Genomic DNA, 19062 nt, shown 5'->3' with positions numbered 1-19062 from the left:
GTAAAGAATGAGGAAAGAATGAAAGCCTAAATGTAGGTCCCTTGATTCGCATAAGGTCAATGGGGACAGTCAAGACAGTAAGAATAATAGAAGACCCCTTTGCAAGACGCTATCATTGACATTAACCTCCAAGCTCACACTGAACAAAAGGCCAGCCCCACAGCAGCAAACAATGCCTGGATGGATTAGAATTCCCTGGCAGGGTGGTCTGGTGTCCATGCAAAAGAAGGTGGAGCTGCATTCAGGTGGCTGCAGAGACGTCTGTGGGGCCCTGCCAAACAGTGAGAAGTTCCCTGCAGCCCTTTCTGCAATGGAACAATATTCTTCACATCTTCGTGTCCCCTACATCCACTGCACGGATCCCAACACCCATGGGTGTTAGGGACCTGCAACACTTAGGCCATCTGCCATTACACTTGCCAGGACACAGGCAGGGCGCTGGATTGGAAGTAGAGCAGCTGGGACCCATGTGGGATCTGCCATCTGGGGCGGCAGTTTTACTTGCTATGCTGGCTCTGTAAACCAGCACTTTTAACAAATGTTCGGTGCTATTCAGTGTCCCAAAAGTCCTCACTTCCCGAAGAGTGGGATAGGCAAGTCTTCCATTTATACATGAGCTCCTGTCTGCACCACTACTGGGCGGGTCTTGGGAAGCTCACGCAAAACAAGTATCACCATGAAGCACACAACTCCAAGAAGAGTGAACATGGGATGACGGGACGGGCTGCGGGGTCCCGCGAGCAGCCAGGCAGGCTCTTCCCCTGGGCTGGGTTCTCGGAGAAGCAACCAGCCCCCAGACCTGTAAACACTACGAAAAGCCAGATTCCACAGAATTGGTTCCCAACCTCTTGGTACACGGGTTCTCGTCTGACAGACATGAGGTCACTTACTCTGCCTTTAATGCTATTTTGAAAGTTCCAACATATTGTTCCAGAAAATGACGTAATAGACAACATGTTCAAACGTCCAAGATCCTCCCGTCAGGAAAAACACGAGGAGGAGGAGGAAGAGGAGGAGGAGGATCGGGCAGTGCCCACGGAGCCCAGGGCTGCGGCAGAGCAAGACGCCAGCTCTGCGGGGGCACTGCGTTCTTGCCGCGTCACTTCCGGCGCGACTTCCCGCGGAGGACATGGCGGCGCTGAGCGGTGTCCGCTGGCTGACCCGAGTGAGGCTCAGGGACACGCCGGGCTTGGGGCGCGGGAGCAGAGGGTTTGTCCCGAGACGAGACAGAAGAGGGGTGGTCGGGGAGGGGATGGTCCCAGCTCTGAGCGGCGTGTCTGTCGCAGGTGCTGGTCGCCGCCCGCAGCCCTGGCGCATGGAGAAGCTTGAGTACCTCGGCGGCGGCGCGCGCTGCCTCGGCGAGCCAGGTTCGCGCCCCGGTGTGGCCTCTTGGCCGTCCGCATCCCTATCTTCCCCCTCCTGCTCTCCCCGAGAGTGTCCCCACTCCACCCGGCTGTAGCTGCAGCTGTCCCTGTCCCCTCCATTCCCGCAGGCCGACGATGTGAGGGTGGAGGGGGCCTTTCCGGTGACCATGCTGCCGGGCGATGGCGTGGGGCCTGAGCTGATGCACGCCGTCAAGGAGGTGTTCAAGGTGAAGGCGCCTGACTGGGATGCCCGGGGTGCGGGTTGGAGAGGACCCACCCGGGGGGCCACCCGGGACCCAGAGGTGATGGAAGGACCTGTTCCTTCTAGGCTGCGGCTGTCCCAGTGGAATTCCAGGAGCATCACCTGAGCGAGGTGCAGAATATGGCCTCGGAGGAGAAGCTGGAGCAGGTGCTGAGCTCCATGAAAGAGAACAAGGTGGCCATTATCGGTAGGCGTGGTGTCTGCCCTGGGGGTCCTTTGGTCCTTTAAGTTCACCTGGCATTAAAGGTGGACACTGCTTGCTTTCCCCACACTGGACACCACTGCCCCCGGGCATTTATCAATGAGGCCCTGAGGGTCTGCTCCATTCTCCTGTCTTAACATCTTGGGAATTGTGCTGCTAGAATGTCAGAGCACCCCCCTCCCTTACTTCTGTCTTCCCTTCTGTCTCCTTCCTCCTTCATGTCCCCTTAGCCTTTTTTTTTTTTTTTTTTTGGCTTCCTTTCCTTTCCTTCCTCATCTGCGCACCTTATACGTCTCAGATTGGGATGACCTTGCTCAGCACAGCTGGAGCGGAGCAAAGGGAGTTCTCCATCGGCTGGCTTCAGCTTTTCTGCTGGGGCTTCTCCCGCTCCCTGCCCCCCACGTGCTTGTGTGCTCTGATCAGATTAGACTGTGCAACTCCACCTGCTGTCTTGACTTCTGCTCTCCCCCTGCCCAGCACCTTGTTCTTTGGATGCTACTAGAATCCTTCTTGCTCATGCCTTGTATTAGTTTCCTGTGGCTGCCATTAAAAAATACCAGGAACCTGGTAGCTTAAAAATAGCACATACATTCTCTCCCAGTCCTGGAAGCTAAAAGCCTGTCCTCATGGTATTGACAGGGCCACATTTCTCAAGACTTCCAGGAAAGTCCTTCTGTCTCTTGCAGCTTCTGGTGTAGGAACAATCAATTCCCCAGTCCCTGCTGCTGGCTTCTTAGGACTTCCGCCTTGGAGTCTTTGCATTTGATCCTTTGTCACTGGGCCCATCCTAATCTAGGATGATCTCATCTAAGATTCTTCATTATGTCTACAAATACTCTTTCCAGAAAAGGTCATATTTACAGGTTTGGGGATATAGGGTTTGGACAGGTTAGACTGAAGGTACCTGTTGGATTTACTTCACTTTAAGCTTTGCCTGAGGTGCCAGCTCCCTGGGACATCCCCTGGCAGACCCGGGGGATTCCTTCCCTGTGGTATTCGCCAGGTCTTCCACACTCTGATCTTCCCCAGCACATTCCGTGCTCCTGGAAGGCTGAGCGCTATGTGTTTTGGGGCTAGCACATCCCTATTGCTTGGCAGGTAGTCGATACTCGCTAAGTGCTGGTTGACAGATGTCAAATAAGTAGACACAGAGACACCCAGAAAGGTCACAGAGCTCCTACTGTTCTTAACCTGTATGAAACAAAGGCTCTTAGGGAGAAAAATGTTATCTGTCCTCCTTTTTTTTTAAAGATTTATTTTATTTTTATTGGAAAGGCAGATTTACTGAGAAGGAGAGAAGGCGCTGGTTTGTGCCCCAACCTGAGCCAATCCAAAGCCAGCAGCCAGGAATTTCTTCCAGGTTTCCCACACGAGTGCAGGGTCCCAAGGCTTTGGGCCATTCTTGACTGCTTTCCCAGGCCACAGTCAGGGAACTGGATGGGAAGTGGAGCAACTGGGATACAAACCAGCGCCCTTATAGAGTCCTGGCACATGAAAGGCAAGGATTTAGCCACTGAGCCATCGTGCCAGGCCCCTGACCTCTATTTTGGGTCATTGAGAATTTTCAACATAAAGTACATCCGGTGATGAAAAACAAGGCAGCAAGTTCCTCTGTTTCGCCTGCATTCTTGCCTCTCGGCCCCAGAGGCAGCTAGAGGCACCAGTTTGGGAGTGGGAGCTGGGAGTCAGGCTTTAGCTGTGTCCCTGGGGGCGTTGGATCCCAGTGCCTCACATGCTTGCCCTTGCTTGGTTTGTGCAGGAAAGATCCATACTCCGATGGAGTATAAAGGAGAACTAGCCTCCTATGATATGCGGCTGAGGTAAGTGGGAGACGGGGCATGGCCAGAGGAGTGCACGGGCACCTGGCATCGAGCTGATGGCTCTGTCCTCCTCTAGGCGGAAGTTGGACTTGTTTGCCAATGTGGTCCACGTGAAGTCGCTTCCTGGCTACAAGACTCGGCACAACAACCTAGACCTGGTGATCATTCGAGAACAGACAGAAGGGGAGTATAGCTCCCTGGAACATGAGGTGAGGCCCTGGGAGCTAGGGAGGGCAGGGACAGAGGAAGGCGAGAGGTGGAGCTGCTCCTTACTCTTAATCCCACCACCACCTGCTGCTTCTCTCATGTCACCCAGAGTGCCAGGGGCGTGATTGAGTGTCTGAAGATTGTCACTCGAACCAAGTCTCAGCGCATTGCGAAGTTTGCCTTTGACTATGCCACCAAGAAGGGGCGGAACAAGGTCACAGCTGTCCATAAGGCCAACATCATGTGAGGGACATGGCTCTGCCTACGGGTGGGTATCTGGGGAGGCAGCCCCCAACACCGTCCTGACGGATTTTCTTCCCTTTGACCCTCGAGCAGGAAGCTTGGGGATGGGCTGTTCCTGCAGTGCTGTGAGGAAGTTGCCGAACTGTACCCCAAAATCAAGTTCGAGACAATGATCATAGACAACTGCTGCATGCAGGTGAGGCCCTCTGGGTCTCCACCCATTGCCTCTGGGCTCAGGGAGTACGGCCAGTGACCTCACTGCTGCTCTTCCTGCCCACATCTCACCCAGCTGGTGCAGAACCCTTACCAGTTTGATGTCCTTGTGATGCCCAATCTCTATGGGAACATTATCGATAACCTGGCTGCTGGCCTGGTCGGGGGAGCTGGTGTGGTCCCTGGAGAGAGCTACAGTGCTGAGTATGCTGTGTTTGAGACGGTAAGCAAGCGAGCTTCCTCTCCCAGCCTGACCATGCCATCCCCCTGACCTGCCACTCCAACACCACTGTCTTCTCTGATGACCTTGGCTGCTCTTCCACTGTCCCTATGCTGCTTTTCAGTGACCCTTGCCTACCCTCCTACATAATGCTCTGTCCTGAGCTCAGCCTTTGCATACCCTCCTCCCATTCTGGTCTACCCCTCCACAGGGAGCCCGGCACCCGTTTGCCCAGGCAGTGGGCAGGAATATCGCCAACCCCACAGCCATGCTGTTGTCAGCTTCCAACATGCTGCGGCATCTCAAGTAGGTACTGGGAGGCTGAGGTGGTGGTGCTTGGGCATCCTTAGTGGGCAGTGGTCCTGGGCATGGCCTTAGTTTCGTCACGTACCTGTTGGCAGTCTCGAACATCACTCCAGCATGATTGCAGAAGCCGTGAAGAAGGTGATCAAAGCTGGCAAGGTGAGCGGGGAGGCTGCTGAGCTCCGGGCTGTGGCCCTGCGCTGGCAAGCTGAAGCAGGTGCCTGCTTTCTCTCGAGGCCCCAGAACATCTGCTGTCTCTTTCCTTTGTTCCTCTTCGGGGCTGTTCTTTACCTCCCTCTTTGGCTGTTTCATCCTCTTGCTGTACTTGGCTGCCCTGGGTTCCCATCTGCTGGCCGCCCTCTCCTGCTTCATCCACTGATCTTTCAGGGGCATCTGCAGGCAGCACCTGTGGCTGACCGGGGTGTAGTGTGAGGCAAGCCCTGGCCAGCCTCCCTTCTGCTGTGGTCCCCTTTGCTGCCTCTTGCTCTGTCTCCTTATTTCTACCAAGGTCACCTCATCCTTTCTGATGTACCTCTTCCTCCCTCACTTACTGCTCAGCCTTCCCATTCTGCCTGGGTAGCAGCACCACCCTCCTGGTGGCTTGGCAAAGGCTGGGACTTGGCCCTGCCCTTCCAAGCCCGGCCCCTTCCTTCCATCTTTGCTACATCACCATCTTGTGGCCATGTCACCTCTCCTGGTATCCATCTCCTTGGTCACATTGCCCTACCACACTTCATGGGCTGTCTTCTCTCCTTCCCCACGGCTGTCGCCGCTGGTGGTTGTAGGTGCGGACTCGAGACATGGGCGGCTACAGCACCACAACCGACTTCATCAAGTCTGTCATCGGCCATCTGCACCCCCATGGGGGCTAGAGCCCCGTAGTCCTCCCAACCTCACCGGGACCATACACCCCTTGTGTGCAGTGGACCATACTCGCCTCTGGGCAGAGCCCAGGTCGTCCTGGGGCTGGCTCCTTAGGGAACAGTGTTGCTGGTGGGGGGCTGTTAGGGACAGGGCCCAGGCCACAGGATGATGGTAATTCTCACCCACAGGTTCGCACCTCTGACATGGGTGGCTATGCCACCTGCCACGACTTCACTGAGGCTGTCATTGCTGCCCTGCCCCACCCATAGGCCCTGCCCCTGGTCATGTATGGCGCTCAATAAAAACAATATACTGAGAGATGTGATTTTTTTTTTTATTGGGGTGGAGGCACAGGTTGGGAAGGGTTGCCTTGGGGGGGGTACCCTCCAAGCAGTGTCCGTGCTAGTCTTCCTGGGAGGCCTTGTGGAGCTTTTTCTTTTTCTTGGTGCTGCTCTTGCTGCCAGCAGCCTCTTCAGGGCTGCTACCAGGCTCCTCCTTGGAAGAGAACTTTCGCTTTTTCTTGGAGACCTTCCTGTTGCCCACCTCCTCCACATCATTCACCACCACCTCCTCCTGGGCTGAGGACTTCTTCCTCTTGGGAGGGCTTGCGTTGCCCTCTTCCTCTTCCAGGTCATTATTAACCAACTCCTCCTTGGAAAAAGATCGCTTTTTCTTGGGTTTGGAGGAAGAGACCGCTGGCTCTTCCATTCCATTCTCCTGAGGAACCTCCTGGGCCTTTTGCTTTTTCTTCTTTTTGGGTTTTTCATGCACCTCCTAAAGGGTAAGATGGGGGAGCCCAGTCTTAGGGAAAGGTGTCACCTGTGGTGCTCGCATACACACACACCCCCCCATAGGAAAGTCCCAGCCATCACAGCCACAGGGCAGAAAAACTGGCCAAATTCCCTTACAACAGCCCAATATTCCTGGGGAAGGGATGTTAGTTGTGCGGGTATACATTTGGAAGTCCATCCAACATTATTCCCCGCTAGAAATTCTGGAGAAAGTATTTCAGCCCATTAATGGCCTGCAGAAAAGCCCACCATGCTGTTCAGGTCAGTCCCAGAGGGGACCCTAAGCACAAACCCCCTTGCTAGGTGAAGAGAACCCAGAGGGACTGGGGGGAAACTGGCTTGGCACCTGGAGACCTCCCTGCCCCCAGCCCCACTGTGAGACACTACCGCCTCCGGACACACGCCTGAGAACAAGAGCAGAGTTTACACTACCCCCGGTTGAGGACTCCTGGGAGGCAGCCGAGGACAGAGCCCACGTGCCCAGGGGACGGGCGTGTGCTACAACCAGCTCTCTGGGCTCTTGAGCAAGTTCTCTCAGCACCTATCTCCTTCCTATAGAATCAAGAGGCAGTTTGAGAGGTTTCAGTCCACAGGCCTGGGATCCAGACCATGGCTCCACGCAGCACATCCTTGGCTCTGCTATGGCCAGTCCTGTGACCTGGGCGGCTTTCCCGGGGTGGCCCTGCTACTGACCTCGCACTCCTCTGGGGTGCTGCTGCTGGTCTCCGGAGATGCCAGCGCCAGTGCTGCCAGGCGCTTCTTCTCCTTCTTCAGGCGTTTCTTCTCCTGCTTCTCCAGCTTGCGGGTGATCTCTGCGGCTGCCTCCTCCGCCTGGGCACAGAGAGGCACTGAGGCTGGCTGAGGACACCTGCCTCTCCCAATAAGCACCCCATGGCTGCTGGCTCTACTGGATCAGGCTCATTAAATCAGTTATTTTGTTTTGCCTCCATGCCACAAGGTCAGGGTAATAAGATGGCTCATCATCTCCAACAGCCAGCTGCAGACCCCACACCCCGAGTGAGCCCATACACACAGACCTGAACCATGGCTTCCTTCATGACATCCAGATTCTTGCGTGGAATTTCCCCAGTCTCGTAAAAGGATAGTCGCTCCTCAACTTGTTCTCGAAGTTTCTCCCCAAATACACTTGTGGGTACCTCTGGGTGTGTGTGTGGTGAACAGGGAGGATCAGCCCTTAGGGTCCAACTTCCCCCAAACACAGGAGTTCCCCTCCCTCTACCCTTAGCTTCACTCAGACCCAGAGTCTCAACACTCACTAGGTGAACTGCTGTTGACGAAAAATATGACCATCATTGTAGAAGCTGCTAAGGTGGCTGTCCCCCCTCCCTGCCAAGCCCCTTCTCCTGGCGACTGCCATCCCTCCCATACCAGAGAAGCAATCGATTCGCGAGGCAATACTGCATTTGTTGGCCAGGTAGCGGGAGATGCGGCCTTTGTTCTTGGCAGCTGCTCGGCCAATGAAGGTGGAGTGGAAAATAAGTCCATATTTTGGTGTGTTACCCCTTGTCTTCAGGGCTCTGGGAGAACATTCAGCGGAGAGTTGAAGATCAGCATTCACAATCCCCTTCCAGCCATGGCAGCTCCTCCCGCTTCCTCCCCTCCCACCTGGCCTCCAGAGTGCCCCTCTAGCCGGGCTGAAGCATGGCCAACCCAGCTCCCAGAGGCAGAGGGAGGGCATCTGACAGCTCTGACCTGGATGGACACTTGGTCCCTTTGTTGGGCCCTGGGAATCACTCAGACACCAGGACCGGCCATCACTCCCACTGCAGAGGGCTGCAGGGGTCAGGGCGCCCTAGTTGGCCATCACCGTGATTCCCTAATAAGCACTGGCACCAGAAGTGGCACCTGAGCACTGGCAGGTGCCCTCACTGGTACCTGAACAGGGCCTTTTCAGCCCCAAGGATCTGCACTGTGGATGCTGGGTACTTGGCCAGGTTGGTGAGGCTGCCAGCGTGAGCAATGAGACGTGCACCCACCTGGAAGAGGTTTGGGGAACGGGTCAGAGCAGCTCCCTGATAGGCTGCATGATCCCGTGCACACACCTCCCAGCCCCGCCCTCTCCATTTTGTGCCCTCTGGGACATACCGCTTCTCCGATGAGTGCTGACAGACTGGGGGCGACCTGGCTCATCTTGGAGCGCAGGTACGTGTGGAGGCTCTGGCGGTACTCCGACAGCGACACCACGCGGCTGGAGAAGCTCTCAATGTTGATCAAGTCAATGGCAGAGATGTCCATGCCTGGAAACAGCAGTGTGAGCCAGTGCAGGTGCCGGGTTGTCTGAGTACTCCACTTGGGGCTGGCCGCGGGGCTCTGTACTGACCCATGGACGACCGCGAGGCATCCAGGATGGCCTTAGCTTTGGCTCCATCCATCGTTAGCTCCTCCAGCTTTTCCAGCTTGTCCTCATTCAATTCCCTTCGGTTCCCGATGAACTGGGCGAGGCGGCAGTAGGTGGCGTTGTCATTGATGATCTTCACCAGCTCCGGGAAGTGATAGCCATACCACTCCCTGTGGAGAGTCGGTCACTGCCCGGCTCAGCTGGCACCCCTCTGAACCACGCCATGACCCCTCCACCCCTATTGTCCACCTAAAGGAAACAGGCCAGACTCGATACCCCTCAATTCCGTGTTTCCCCATTCACAATACAGACCAGGCATGGGGTACAGGGCCTGGGCTGGGGTGTATATGGGGAAGGTCTGCTCTGCCTCCTCTTCCTATACAGCCAGTGTGTAAGAACACAGCCTGTGGTAAGCACCGGGAGGCCCAGCCCTCACAGTACGACCCCCTTGAGCCAGCCAGTCCCGATCAGAATCCCCAGTGATAGGCCCAACACCCACGGCCAGGGTGGCCTGAACTCATTACCTGACACGCATGGAGAAGGTGTTGATGTCTTTGTCCAGCTGGTCCAGAAGGCTGATAGACTGGATGATCATGTTGTCCACCCGGTTCACATTGAACTTCACTTTGGCACGAGAATAGCTGTGTCCCAGCCCCAGCTGGGCTTTACATGCCGACACATCAGTCAGACCCTTCACCAGATTATGGAAATGTAGACGAACTCCTGGAGGGCAGATGTGTGGGCACAAAGGGCACTCAGCTGGCTCCTGTTCCCGGGGTGCTGCCAGCCTACCAGGAGAAGACCTCCTTAAGCAGCTACCCCCCATCACCCCAGAGAAGCCCTTCAGAGAGCATTGTGGTCAGGACTGGCCTCACCTCGCAGGATCTCGGCTATGACTCCTCCGGTCTGGCAGTTGTAGCCCAGTTCCTCTTGGATAGCAGCACCGATCTTGGGGTCCCCCACTCCCAGGAGCACCTTCTTCTTCTTGGACGGCAGATGTGTCTCCAGTAGCAGGCGGAGGTCCTCGTGAACGACGCCTCAGGACAGAGAACACAGATCCCACTAACTAGCTGCAGGGGGCTGGGGGACCCTTGTGGGGCAGTCTCTTCAGCCCCTCCCCTCCAGGCATTTGCTCAGAGACATGGAGACATCAATGACAGTACTCAGGGGATTGACAGATTTTTTTGAGTCATCATTGCAAAGCCTGGCTCGACTCCACCATGGGAGAAGCTGGACTCTGGCTGCCCAAGTGTGTAACACAGCAGACTGCTATGCCTGCAGGCAACTCCGCATAAATCCCTGCAAATGGATTCCATACCCAAAACTAGACGTATGTGTCTCAAACACACCTGTGGTAAAGCTTCATCTATTAATTAGGCACAGTAAGCTGTGAACTAATGAACACATGGGAGAGCATTTTATAGACATGGAACAGTAGCCAAGTTATTGCGGTGCTGCAACCTCCCCTTCCGACGCAGTGCCCGGCTGCCAGCCGAGGCTGGCCCCCAAGGACTTGGGTCTCAGGGCCCACGTGGGAGACCCGGAAGCAGCTCGTGGCTTTGGATCAGCTCAGCTCTGGCCATCGCAGCCATCTGGGGGGTGACATCTGCCTTTCCATTAAATTACTCATTGAAACCGTGTCAGCAAAGTGGCACATAATTTAAAAAACAAGTGTCGCATAATTCAAAGTATGTCATATGCCAATTTACCTTCTGCGACCAAAGGCTCAGAAGTACATTTACTGCACATGTGAAATACACACTTACCCATTTAATTTCAACATTTGCGTGTGCCCAGCACACATCCGACCTAGGACACACAGGCCGAAACCACCACACACACACACAAACACCTGCCGGCGGCCCGCTTACCTTCGGACACCGCATTTGCATTTTCCAAGGCAACCTGGGACGAGGAAAAGGGATTGAAGGCCACGAGACGGACGATGTTATGGAACTTGCCCAGGTTGAGCACACACTCCTCCACCTGCGGAAAAGACGATGAATGGCTTCCCTCCCTTGCTCGAGCCCGCGGGGCGCAGTCGAGCCACGGACGTCATTATTCCAAAAACCAGGATGGCTCCGCCCGGCCCACGTGCAGGGTTCAGCCTCTGTAGGCTCATTTCTAAGGCGATCCCGGGTCCCAGCGACAGGGTAAGGACGCCCCCCCCACCTTCTCCCCGCGCTGCCGGCCACGTGGGAGCGCGCGGTGCATGCCGGGGGGCGCACGGCCGAGGGGCTGCGGTGCGGCCGGGAGAGCCGGCCTATCCCACCCACCCACCTGCGGCAGCAGCAGGCTGATCTCCTCCACTTCCTTCAGCGCCAGAAGCGCGTATCCGACCGCGTGCTCGAACAGCACGTGCAGGAGCACCTGGAACGGGGCAGCAGGGGAGCAGACGTCAGCGCAACCCACACGTTCGCCCAGCACCCCGACTCCCAGGCAAGCCCGAGCTCCGGGCCTGGGCTGGAATTCGAATCTCGGCCCAGACCACGGCCTCCCAGAGGCCCCGCGACCCTCACCACTCCTCACCATGGCGTCCGCTCCTCGCCCGGCTCGCAATGCGGCTAGGCGCGCTCTGGCGCGCAGAACCGGGCTCCCGAGGCCCCGCCTCCCGCCGCGTCGGCCAATCAGAGGCCGGGGAAGGCACCATTTTAGCGACTTCGTAGGGGCAGTCTCCTGAGGTGGTATCGGCCGGAGCGCGCGCGAGCCGGTCTTTTCCGGTCTCGGCGGTTGCCTGGGACGCGCGTTATTCGGTGAGGCCCTCGCAGGCCGCGGAACTGCGTGGACGCAGAGCTTTTTCGGGTGGTAGCCCGATGTCCCTTATTTTCCGAATATAAGGGGTGGGCGACGAAGCGCAGTGACGCAGGGGCTAGATGCTCAGCGTGGGCGAGCCCGTGGGCGAGCCGGCTTCCCGCCGCGTGGGTCCTCGTGGGCTCCTGGCCACTCCGCGCGCCCCACCCCCCTAAGGACCCCAGGCCCCGCCGCCCACTCGCGGACCGCCCTCCGAGGTTCTCCGGGACGGGATGGGGCTTGGCTCAGGCCACGCGGGGAACATGGCTTCTGGCAGCTTCACCGCGGCTTGAAGGGGTTACTTCGGTTACTTTAAGAAAGGGTTTTGGTCAGGCAGTAATGGAGGGAAGGGGCCACGGCCCGTCTTGCGGGGTCGGCCCCTTGTTCTCTGCTTCCCGGACGGGAGCGGCTTTGGCAGGCCACGTGTTGCTCACGACCTGCGTGGGCGCTGCTTCCGTGTCCTGCCTGCGGCTTTGGGGCGCTCAGGCGACTGTTTGAAACCCCTTTTGCTTTAAGTGAGGAGTTAAAAAAGTCCAAACCTATTTATGTCCGGATGACAGTTCAGTTATGGCATTTAATATTTTAGAGTGGAGTTGGCAGAGCCGATCTGTTATTTCACTTGGCTGAATACACCAAGTTAAACATGATTGCAAGTGTAGTATTAAGTACTAACCCTAAGATGTCAGTTTTTCAACTACTTCGTTATTTCCAAAAAGTGCTAACTCTTGCTGAAGTTACAGGTGCTTACCCACTAAGAAGTCAGGTGTCTAAAACATTTAAAAATGTGTGTAAATTTGGGGCTGGTGTAGCATGGTGGGTAGCAAAGCTGCGATGGCATATGGCATCTGCTCTGAAAGCCCTCTGATCCAGCTCTCTGCTGCACTGTCTGTGACAGCAGTGGAAGAAGGCCGAAATGTGGCAGGCCTGAGTGGTGCTCTGGCTCCTGTGCTTGCAGCCTTTTAAGGAGTGAACCAGCAGACAAAATTTTCTCTGTGTCTCTGTATAACCTCCTTATTGCAAATAAAAAATTTAAAAAGTAGAAAAGGGTGTCACACTGTAAGATATACATATGTAGGGCCTGGCGTGATAGCATAATGACTAAAGTCCTTGTCTTGAACACGCCAAGATCCCATTTGGGCCCCAGTTCTAATCCTGGTGGCCCCGCTTTTCATCCAGCTCCCTGCTTGTGGCCTGGGAAAGCAGTTGAGGACGGCCCAAGTCTTTGGGACCCTGCACCTATGTGGGAGACCTGGAAGATACACCTGGCTTCGGATTGGCTCAGCTCCAGCCGTCGTGGCCACTTGGGGAGTGAGTTGTGGCCACTTGGGGAGTGAATCATTGGATGGAAGATCTTCCTTTCTGTCTCTTCCTCTGTATCTCTGCCTTTCCAATAAAAATAAACACATCTTTAAAAAAAAGATATACATATGTATACATAAATATACATAGAAGTACATACATATGGGGTTGGCACCACGGCATAACACATAAAATCACTACCTTTATTATATATAAACATTATCCCATGTTTGTGCCAGTTGCCAATTTTTTTTTGGTAAGATTTTATTTATTTTTTATTGCAAAGTCAGATATACAGAGAGGAGGAGAGAGGGGAAGATCTTCCGTCCGATGGTTCACTCCCCAAGTGACCACAACGGCCGGTGCTGTGCCAATCCAGAGCCAGGAACTTCCTCCAGGTCTCCCACACAAATGCAGGGTCCCAAGGCTTTGGCCGTCCTCGACTGCTTTCCCAGGCCACGAGCAGGGAGCTGGATTGGAAGTGGAGCTGCCGGGACTAGAACCGGCACCAGTATGGGACCCCGGCACGTTCAGGGCGAGGACTTTAGCCGCTAGGCCATCGTGCCGGGCTGTTCCACTTTCAATCCAGCTCCCTGCCCAAGTCCTTGGGCACCTGTACCCACATGGGAGACCTGGAAGCTCCTGGCTTCTGACTGGCTCCGCTCTGGCCATTGTGACCATTTGAGGAGTGAACAAGTGGGTGGAAGATCTTTGTGTCTCCCTCTATGTAACAATGCCTTTCAAATAAATAAATAGGGTTTTTTTTAATGTGTATGTACAGATAACTTTCTTATGTACACACATAAAGTATATAAAAACCTGGGAGTCAAAAGATAGCCCCAGTCAGACTTGGGTGGGTTGGAGTCCTCAGCTTCCACAGGTGCTATGCTAAAGGATAGTGTTGGGATAAGGGAGTATGCAGCATTCCTTCAGCTTTCTCAGCTTACTCAAATTCCTACCCTAACAACCATGATCCCAGCCCTCTGGGCGGTTTTTACCAGTGTGTGATGTTCTAGATCCTTCCCTCCTTGATTGTCAGCCTCACTGTTCCTGCCTAGGTCAGATCCTCCCCACGGGTGGGCTCAGTCTTTGGTGCCTCTGTCTTCATTTTCCTCTGCCTGCCAGAATCCATTCCGTTGTTCTAAGGCAGACTATCCATTCAGGTTCAGTTGATGCCCACAGTGGCGTGGAGGAGTGGGAAGATAATGGACCACGAGTGGGAATGGCCTCCCAAGATGGCCACGCATGATCCAGGCCCTGTGTTTTCCCCCACCTCTCTGGCCTGGGTCTGTGATTGGATTTAACCAGTAGAAGGTGATTCTGTGCTAGTTCCATGTTCTAATGGTAACTGGGTGATTTGTTGATCAAGTGTTGAAACCAGGGGAAGATGGCCGCAGTGTGTACATTTTTTTGCTGTTGATCAGCATCTCCAATCCTTCTGGCTTTAATGGAGTCGGAATCCTCTCCTCCCCAGCTCTTCAAAACAGCAGTGGGGTTTATGAGAACACGTTAGCATGCAGAGCCTGGTTGCCATGGAGAAGGGACAGTGTGTTCTTTCCAGGCTGGCGTGACCCTGATGGCAGGCATCCTTGTATGTGCATTAGGCCCAGAGGAGTCATTTTAACCTGCACTTTCTGGACAGGAAGATCAGAGCCGCAGTGGGGGTGGGAGGGAGTGCAGTGGGGGAAGGGAGCAGAGAGATGAGCCTGAAGCAGCATCTCTATTTTCTGAGCCCAATGAAACAGTTGAGTTCAGTTGACCTGTGTGTTACCAGACATTGTTTCTTATGAAGCAGCTTCCTGTCATGAATAAATTACCTCACCCAGGCTACTTACAAAAAATCTATTTGAGTTCACAGTTTTGGAGGGTCCCAATAGCAGAGGGAGATGATAGAGTGTGTTGGGGCATCTTGAGCCAGAAAACAGGTGGAGGTAAGTAGGGTGAGGTCTACTCTGAGAGCAGGAGTCTTGGGAGATCTACTAGGTGTCGCTGGAAAAGACCTTGGCTCCCAGTAACTTAAGGATCTCCCACCGGGACCCACCTCTTTATGATCCACTGCCTCCTACCAGCCGAGGGACCAAGCTTCCTACGTAAGAACCTCTCAGGAGAAAGAGGACACAAATAGTTAAAAATCAAGACACAGATGAGGAATCATTTATTAACTCCTTGTGTTCAGGAAGCTACAGAGATCAATCAGTTATTATATTCATTAAAAATTTGTGTGGAGCGCAGCTTAGTAGCCTAATGGCTAAAGTCCTCACCTTGTATTTGCCAGGGTCCCATGTGGGTACTGGTCATATCCCCGCTGTTCCACTTCCCATCCTGCTCCCTGCTTGTGGCCTGGGAAAGCAGTCAAGGACGGCCCAAAACCTTAGGACCCTGCACCCACACGGGACACCTGGAAGAAGCTCCTGGCTTCAGATCAGCTCAGCTCTGGCCATTGTGTCCACTTGGGGACTGAACCAGAAAGCAGACCTTTTTTTTTTTTTGTCTTTCCTCTCTGCAAATCTTACTTTGCAATTAAAGAATTAATAAATTAAAAAAAATTGTGTGTATACTGTATACCAAGTACTTGGAACACAGTAAAAATCAAAATTAAATTAACATCATAAAAGATGCTGCAAGTGTTAGGGAGCACTGCATTGTCTCATGGAGGACCTTGGTGCAGAGGTGATGGGGAGCAGAAAGGGAAGCAAGCGAGCCACCCATGCAGAGGATGGGGGGTGAATGAAAACAGCAGTTGGGAGTGGGTGTTCACCTCTCATCACGTACTGGACTGCTTGGGTTCAAGTCCTTGGGTCAAGTCCAGCTCTTGACTCCAACTTCCCACCTATACACACCCTGGGAGGTGGTAGTGATAGCTTGAGTAATTGGGTTCCTGCCACTCACGTGAGTGACCAAGGTTGTGTTCCCTGCTCCCAGCTGTGGAGTGGTCTGGCTTTGGCTGTCATTAATATCTAGGGAGTGAACCACTGGAGAAGACCTCTTTGTCTCTCTTGCTCTCAAATAAATGAAAAATGGAAACAGTGGTAATAAAAACCCATGATCTCCAAGTTAAAGACATAACCCAGAGACTGCAATGCCTTAGCATGGAGGTTGACCAAGTAGGAGCCTGGGGCAGTGAGCAGGGGTGGGCTTTGTGGCTAAAAGGTACTTTAAGTCACAGGAGAATGTGAGAATGGAGAAAATGTGGAAGCAAAATTCCTGTGGGGCGTTAAATTCATCCAGTCAGTAGTTAGACAAAAACAGAACTTAGAATGGGAAAAGCTTTGAATGGAAGCTGGGATGAATGGTTTGGGTCTGAGGAGATTCTTGATCCTGCATCAAGCAGCATTTGGTTGGAGATTAATCCAAGTAGAGGAGAAAGTTTGCAGAACAGATTTCAACTGAGTGTGTGCTGCCTGGGTGGGCAGGTCTGAGTGGGGCTGCAGGTTTGCCAGGAATGTGCCTGCCGGTAGGAGCCATGGGGCATGTGGGTCTTTTTCTAGGTGACCCTGTTCACCCATTGGGAGGGGAGCATGCACTGTATCACATGACCTTGATGCTGTTTTGGTGTAAATTAACTTTGTTTTTATTCAGCATAAATGGGGATCTATGGACATAACAATCAGGAGAGTCTGAGGGAAGGAAATTGCGTGGGCCCACCACAAGATGGGGACACCTTACACTCAATGTGCAGGTATGAAACTCCTTACCACGGCGGCAGCTCCTGGGCCCTTTGCTGAACCATGCAACGAAGCCCCGGCGCCCTCCGCGGTCCTGACTCACACAAAGGCCATGGCTCTGTATGGACGCAGAGGAAGGAGGGGCTCCCCAGGAAGGCTGTCAGCCCTGGGTTGCTTGTATTTTCTGGAAGTGATGCTGAAGATAGCAATAGATGAGGGTTCCCAGGGTAGAGGTTTTGTGTAGGAGTGAGGCTGTGTTCACAACCTGGGCCTGAAAGTATCTCCATCTTTTCTGAGCATGCAGTATCTTCCTATTTGCTAGACACTGGGCACACTCTCTCAGACACATCACCTTGTGGGACCTGTCTCAGTAACGTTTGGAGGTTGGCTGTGTAGAGTCCACTGCAAGGAGCTGGTTCAGGGACATCAGTCTCTATACTCTGAGGACTTCATGTAGCCAAGTGTGACCTTGGACACAAAGTCGCTGTACTGGAGGACAAATGGCCCTGTGTGATCCTGCATATGGGTGTCAGGAAGAGCTATTCCCAGCACTGAAAAACAAATTCAACCTACAATTTTAAAAACATTTAAATTTTTATTTTTGTTTGAGTTGCACAGTGACCAAGACAGGCACTCTCTCCCATCTGCTGCTTGACTGCTCAAATGCTGATAATGGCTGAGACTGCAGCTAATCTAAACTGGAGTTAGGAGCCTAGAGCTTAGTCAGGGTCTTCCACATGAGTGGCAGGGACCCAAGTACTAAGTCATCATCTGATGGCTACCAGGGTGTACATCAACAGGAGGCTGGAATTGGAAGCAGACCTGGGACTTGAACCCCAGCACTCTGATAAGGAACATGGGTGTCCCAAGTGGCGCTGTAGTTACTGCACCAAGTACATGCCCCCATAACCTCGAACATTTGATGATATTTACGAGAAGCTAAAAACGATAACATCTATATCCCCCAAATCCTTAGGTTTTAAAACTAAATCTCGGATCTGGTGCGATAGCGTAGTGGTTAAGGTCCTTGCCTTGCATGCACCAGGATCCCATGTGGTCGCCAGTTCTATTCCCAGCGGCCCTGCTTCCCATCCAGCTCCCTACTTGTGGCCTGGGAAAGCAGTCGAGGATGGCCCAAGGCCTTGGGACCCTGGGAGACCTAGAAGAGCTCCTGGCTCCTGGCTTTGGATTGGCTCAGTTCCAGCCATTGTGGTCACTTGGGGAGTGAGCCATATGACAAAAGATCTTCCTCTCTGTCTCTCCTCTCTGTATAACTGACTTTGCAAGAAATTTTTTTTAAAAAATCTAAAAATCTATGGGCTTTAAAAATATCCATTGGATAATCTTTGCCTTCTAGCTAGAAAATTTAGTTCATTTGCATTTATTTTGAGTCCTGATTTAGTTTACAAAATATTTTATTTGAAAGGCAGAGAGATGGGGATGGAGGAGAGAGTTCTTCAGTTCTGGTGGCTCACACCCCAAATAGGCACAACTAGTGCAAGGCCAAGCTGAAGTTAGGACCTCAGAACTCCATCTGGGTCTTCTGTGTTGGTGGCAGGGATCCAGGTCCCTGAGCCATCGCCTGCTGCCCTTCACGCTACACAGTGGCAGCAAGCTGGAAGTGGCAGCAGAACACTGATACAGAGTGCAGCGGTCTCTCAACCTCTATGCCAACGCTTGCCCCAGCCAGGACCTCAATGTAAGTCTCCCATGTGCCTGGAAGAAGCCCAATAATGGAAACCGTTTTTGTCATCACTCAGTGTCTGCACTGCCAAAAGGGTCAAGTCAGAAGAAGAGCCAGGTATTGAACCCAAGCGCCCCGGTGTGGTACATGGGTGCACAAACTGAAATCCTAACCACTAGGCCAAATGCTCATCCTGCACAGTGATTACTTTAAGGTGTCAATGCTTTAGGGATATGCTATTATAAAGCACTATGTTCCCTCCATAAAATCGTGCTCCATTAAGACAGGACAATTGGTTGGAGTCTGTGTTTGTCATGGGTGTTTGGACGTATTGGTAGACATTGGATGCCTGCTAGCAGTCACTAGGATACTGATGGCTCTAGGAGATGACCCCTCTTGTTCCCTTCCCCAGCAGCTGGCATTATCTCTGTAGGATGGAACTGAGGGCCCGGTGCTGGCCTGGTGGTCCTCTTTAGACCTTCCATTCCTGCTTGGCTGGAGAAGATCACCTGGGTTCCTGTGTTGAGCCTTCTGGATTTTCATCTTGACAAAGAATTCCTGAGATAAGCTACTATTTTTTTTCCCCAGCTCTTGATTTTGGAGGTCACAGTACAAAAGCTGACAGCCCCATGAGTCTATCCAAGGCCTACCTTCAGCCCTTAGTCCCTGCACATAGGACTCTGGGGATAAAGCCTTTGCCACAGGGTCTCATTTTCTAAGTCACAACAAGGTCTCAGGTAGGTCAGATCAAGATCCGTCTGTTTCCTAGTAGAATA

General features: G+C 53.4%; 2 protein-coding genes and 5 non-coding genes across 10 annotated transcripts; 1 reads left to right on the top strand and 6 right to left on the bottom strand.

Moving 5' to 3' along the window:
* Positions 1 to 1101: 1101 nt before the first annotated feature.
* On the top strand, positions 1102 to 6014 carry IDH3B (isocitrate dehydrogenase (NAD(+)) 3 non-catalytic subunit beta). 2 transcript variants are annotated; one of them, XM_040981729.1, is made up of 12 exons: positions 1102 to 1165; positions 1287 to 1367; positions 1493 to 1591; positions 1693 to 1813; positions 3588 to 3648; positions 3725 to 3857; positions 3965 to 4098; positions 4192 to 4294; positions 4388 to 4534; positions 4743 to 4837; positions 4933 to 4993; positions 5887 to 6014. In XM_040981729.1, the coding sequence occupies exons 1-12, from the start codon at positions 1130 to 1132 to the stop codon at positions 5965 to 5967; spliced, it is 1152 nt and encodes a 383-aa protein (XP_040837663.1). In that variant the 5' UTR covers positions 1102 to 1129; the 3' UTR covers positions 5968 to 6014. The 2 variants fall into 2 exon arrangements, with proteins under 2 accessions (XP_040837663.1, XP_040837662.1); XM_040981728.1 differs by having other exon boundaries at positions 5620 to 6014.
* A 4-nt stretch (positions 6015 to 6018) lies between these two features.
* Positions 6019 to 11492, bottom strand: NOP56 (NOP56 ribonucleoprotein). 3 transcript variants are annotated; one of them, XR_005884025.1, is made up of 13 exons: positions 11378 to 11451; positions 11129 to 11218; positions 10720 to 10834; positions 9724 to 9885; positions 9373 to 9571; positions 8831 to 9018; positions 8596 to 8747; positions 8386 to 8486; positions 7879 to 8027; positions 7527 to 7648; positions 7183 to 7320; positions 6922 to 7041; positions 6384 to 6472 (listed from the first exon to the last, which is right to left on the bottom strand). XR_005884025.1 is itself a non-coding variant. In XM_040981726.1 (12 exons), exons 1-12 carry the CDS (start codon positions 11378 to 11380, stop codon positions 6101 to 6103), a joined length of 1791 nt encoding a protein of 596 aa, XP_040837660.1. In that variant the 5' UTR covers positions 11381 to 11492; the 3' UTR covers positions 6019 to 6100. The 3 variants fall into 3 exon arrangements, 2 of the variants coding, with proteins under 2 accessions (XP_040837660.1, XP_040837661.1); XM_040981726.1 differs by lacking the exon at positions 6922 to 7041 and having other exon boundaries at positions 6019 to 6472; positions 11378 to 11492; XM_040981727.1 differs by having other exon boundaries at positions 6379 to 7041.
* On the bottom strand, positions 7399 to 7478 carry LOC121157545. The gene has a single exon (XR_005884065.1). It is a non-coding gene; the product is annotated as a small nucleolar RNA SNORD57 (small nucleolar RNA).
* Positions 7738 to 7808, bottom strand: LOC121157546. Its single transcript, XR_005884066.1, has one exon. It is a non-coding gene; the product is annotated as a small nucleolar RNA SNORD56 (small nucleolar RNA).
* LOC121157509 lies at positions 8239 to 8324 on the bottom strand. Its single transcript, XR_005884038.1, has one exon. It is a non-coding gene; the product is annotated as a small nucleolar RNA SNORD86 (small nucleolar RNA).
* LOC121157551 lies at positions 9134 to 9274 on the bottom strand. The gene has a single exon (XR_005884071.1). It is a non-coding gene; the product is annotated as a small nucleolar RNA SNORA51 (small nucleolar RNA).
* LOC121157510 lies at positions 9978 to 10049 on the bottom strand. Its single transcript, XR_005884039.1, has one exon. It is a non-coding gene; the product is annotated as a small nucleolar RNA SNORD110 (small nucleolar RNA).
* Positions 11493 to 19062: the final 7570 nt, after the last annotated feature.

The sequence above is a fragment of the Ochotona curzoniae genome, unplaced genomic scaffold (assembly GCF_017591425.1).
Source record: "Ochotona curzoniae isolate NIBS_2020 unplaced genomic scaffold, NIBS_Ocur_1.0 contig_3520, whole genome shotgun sequence".
NCBI lineage: Eukaryota > Metazoa > Chordata > Mammalia > Lagomorpha > Ochotonidae > Ochotona > Ochotona curzoniae.
This window is presented reverse-complemented; position numbering and strand designations above follow the sequence as displayed.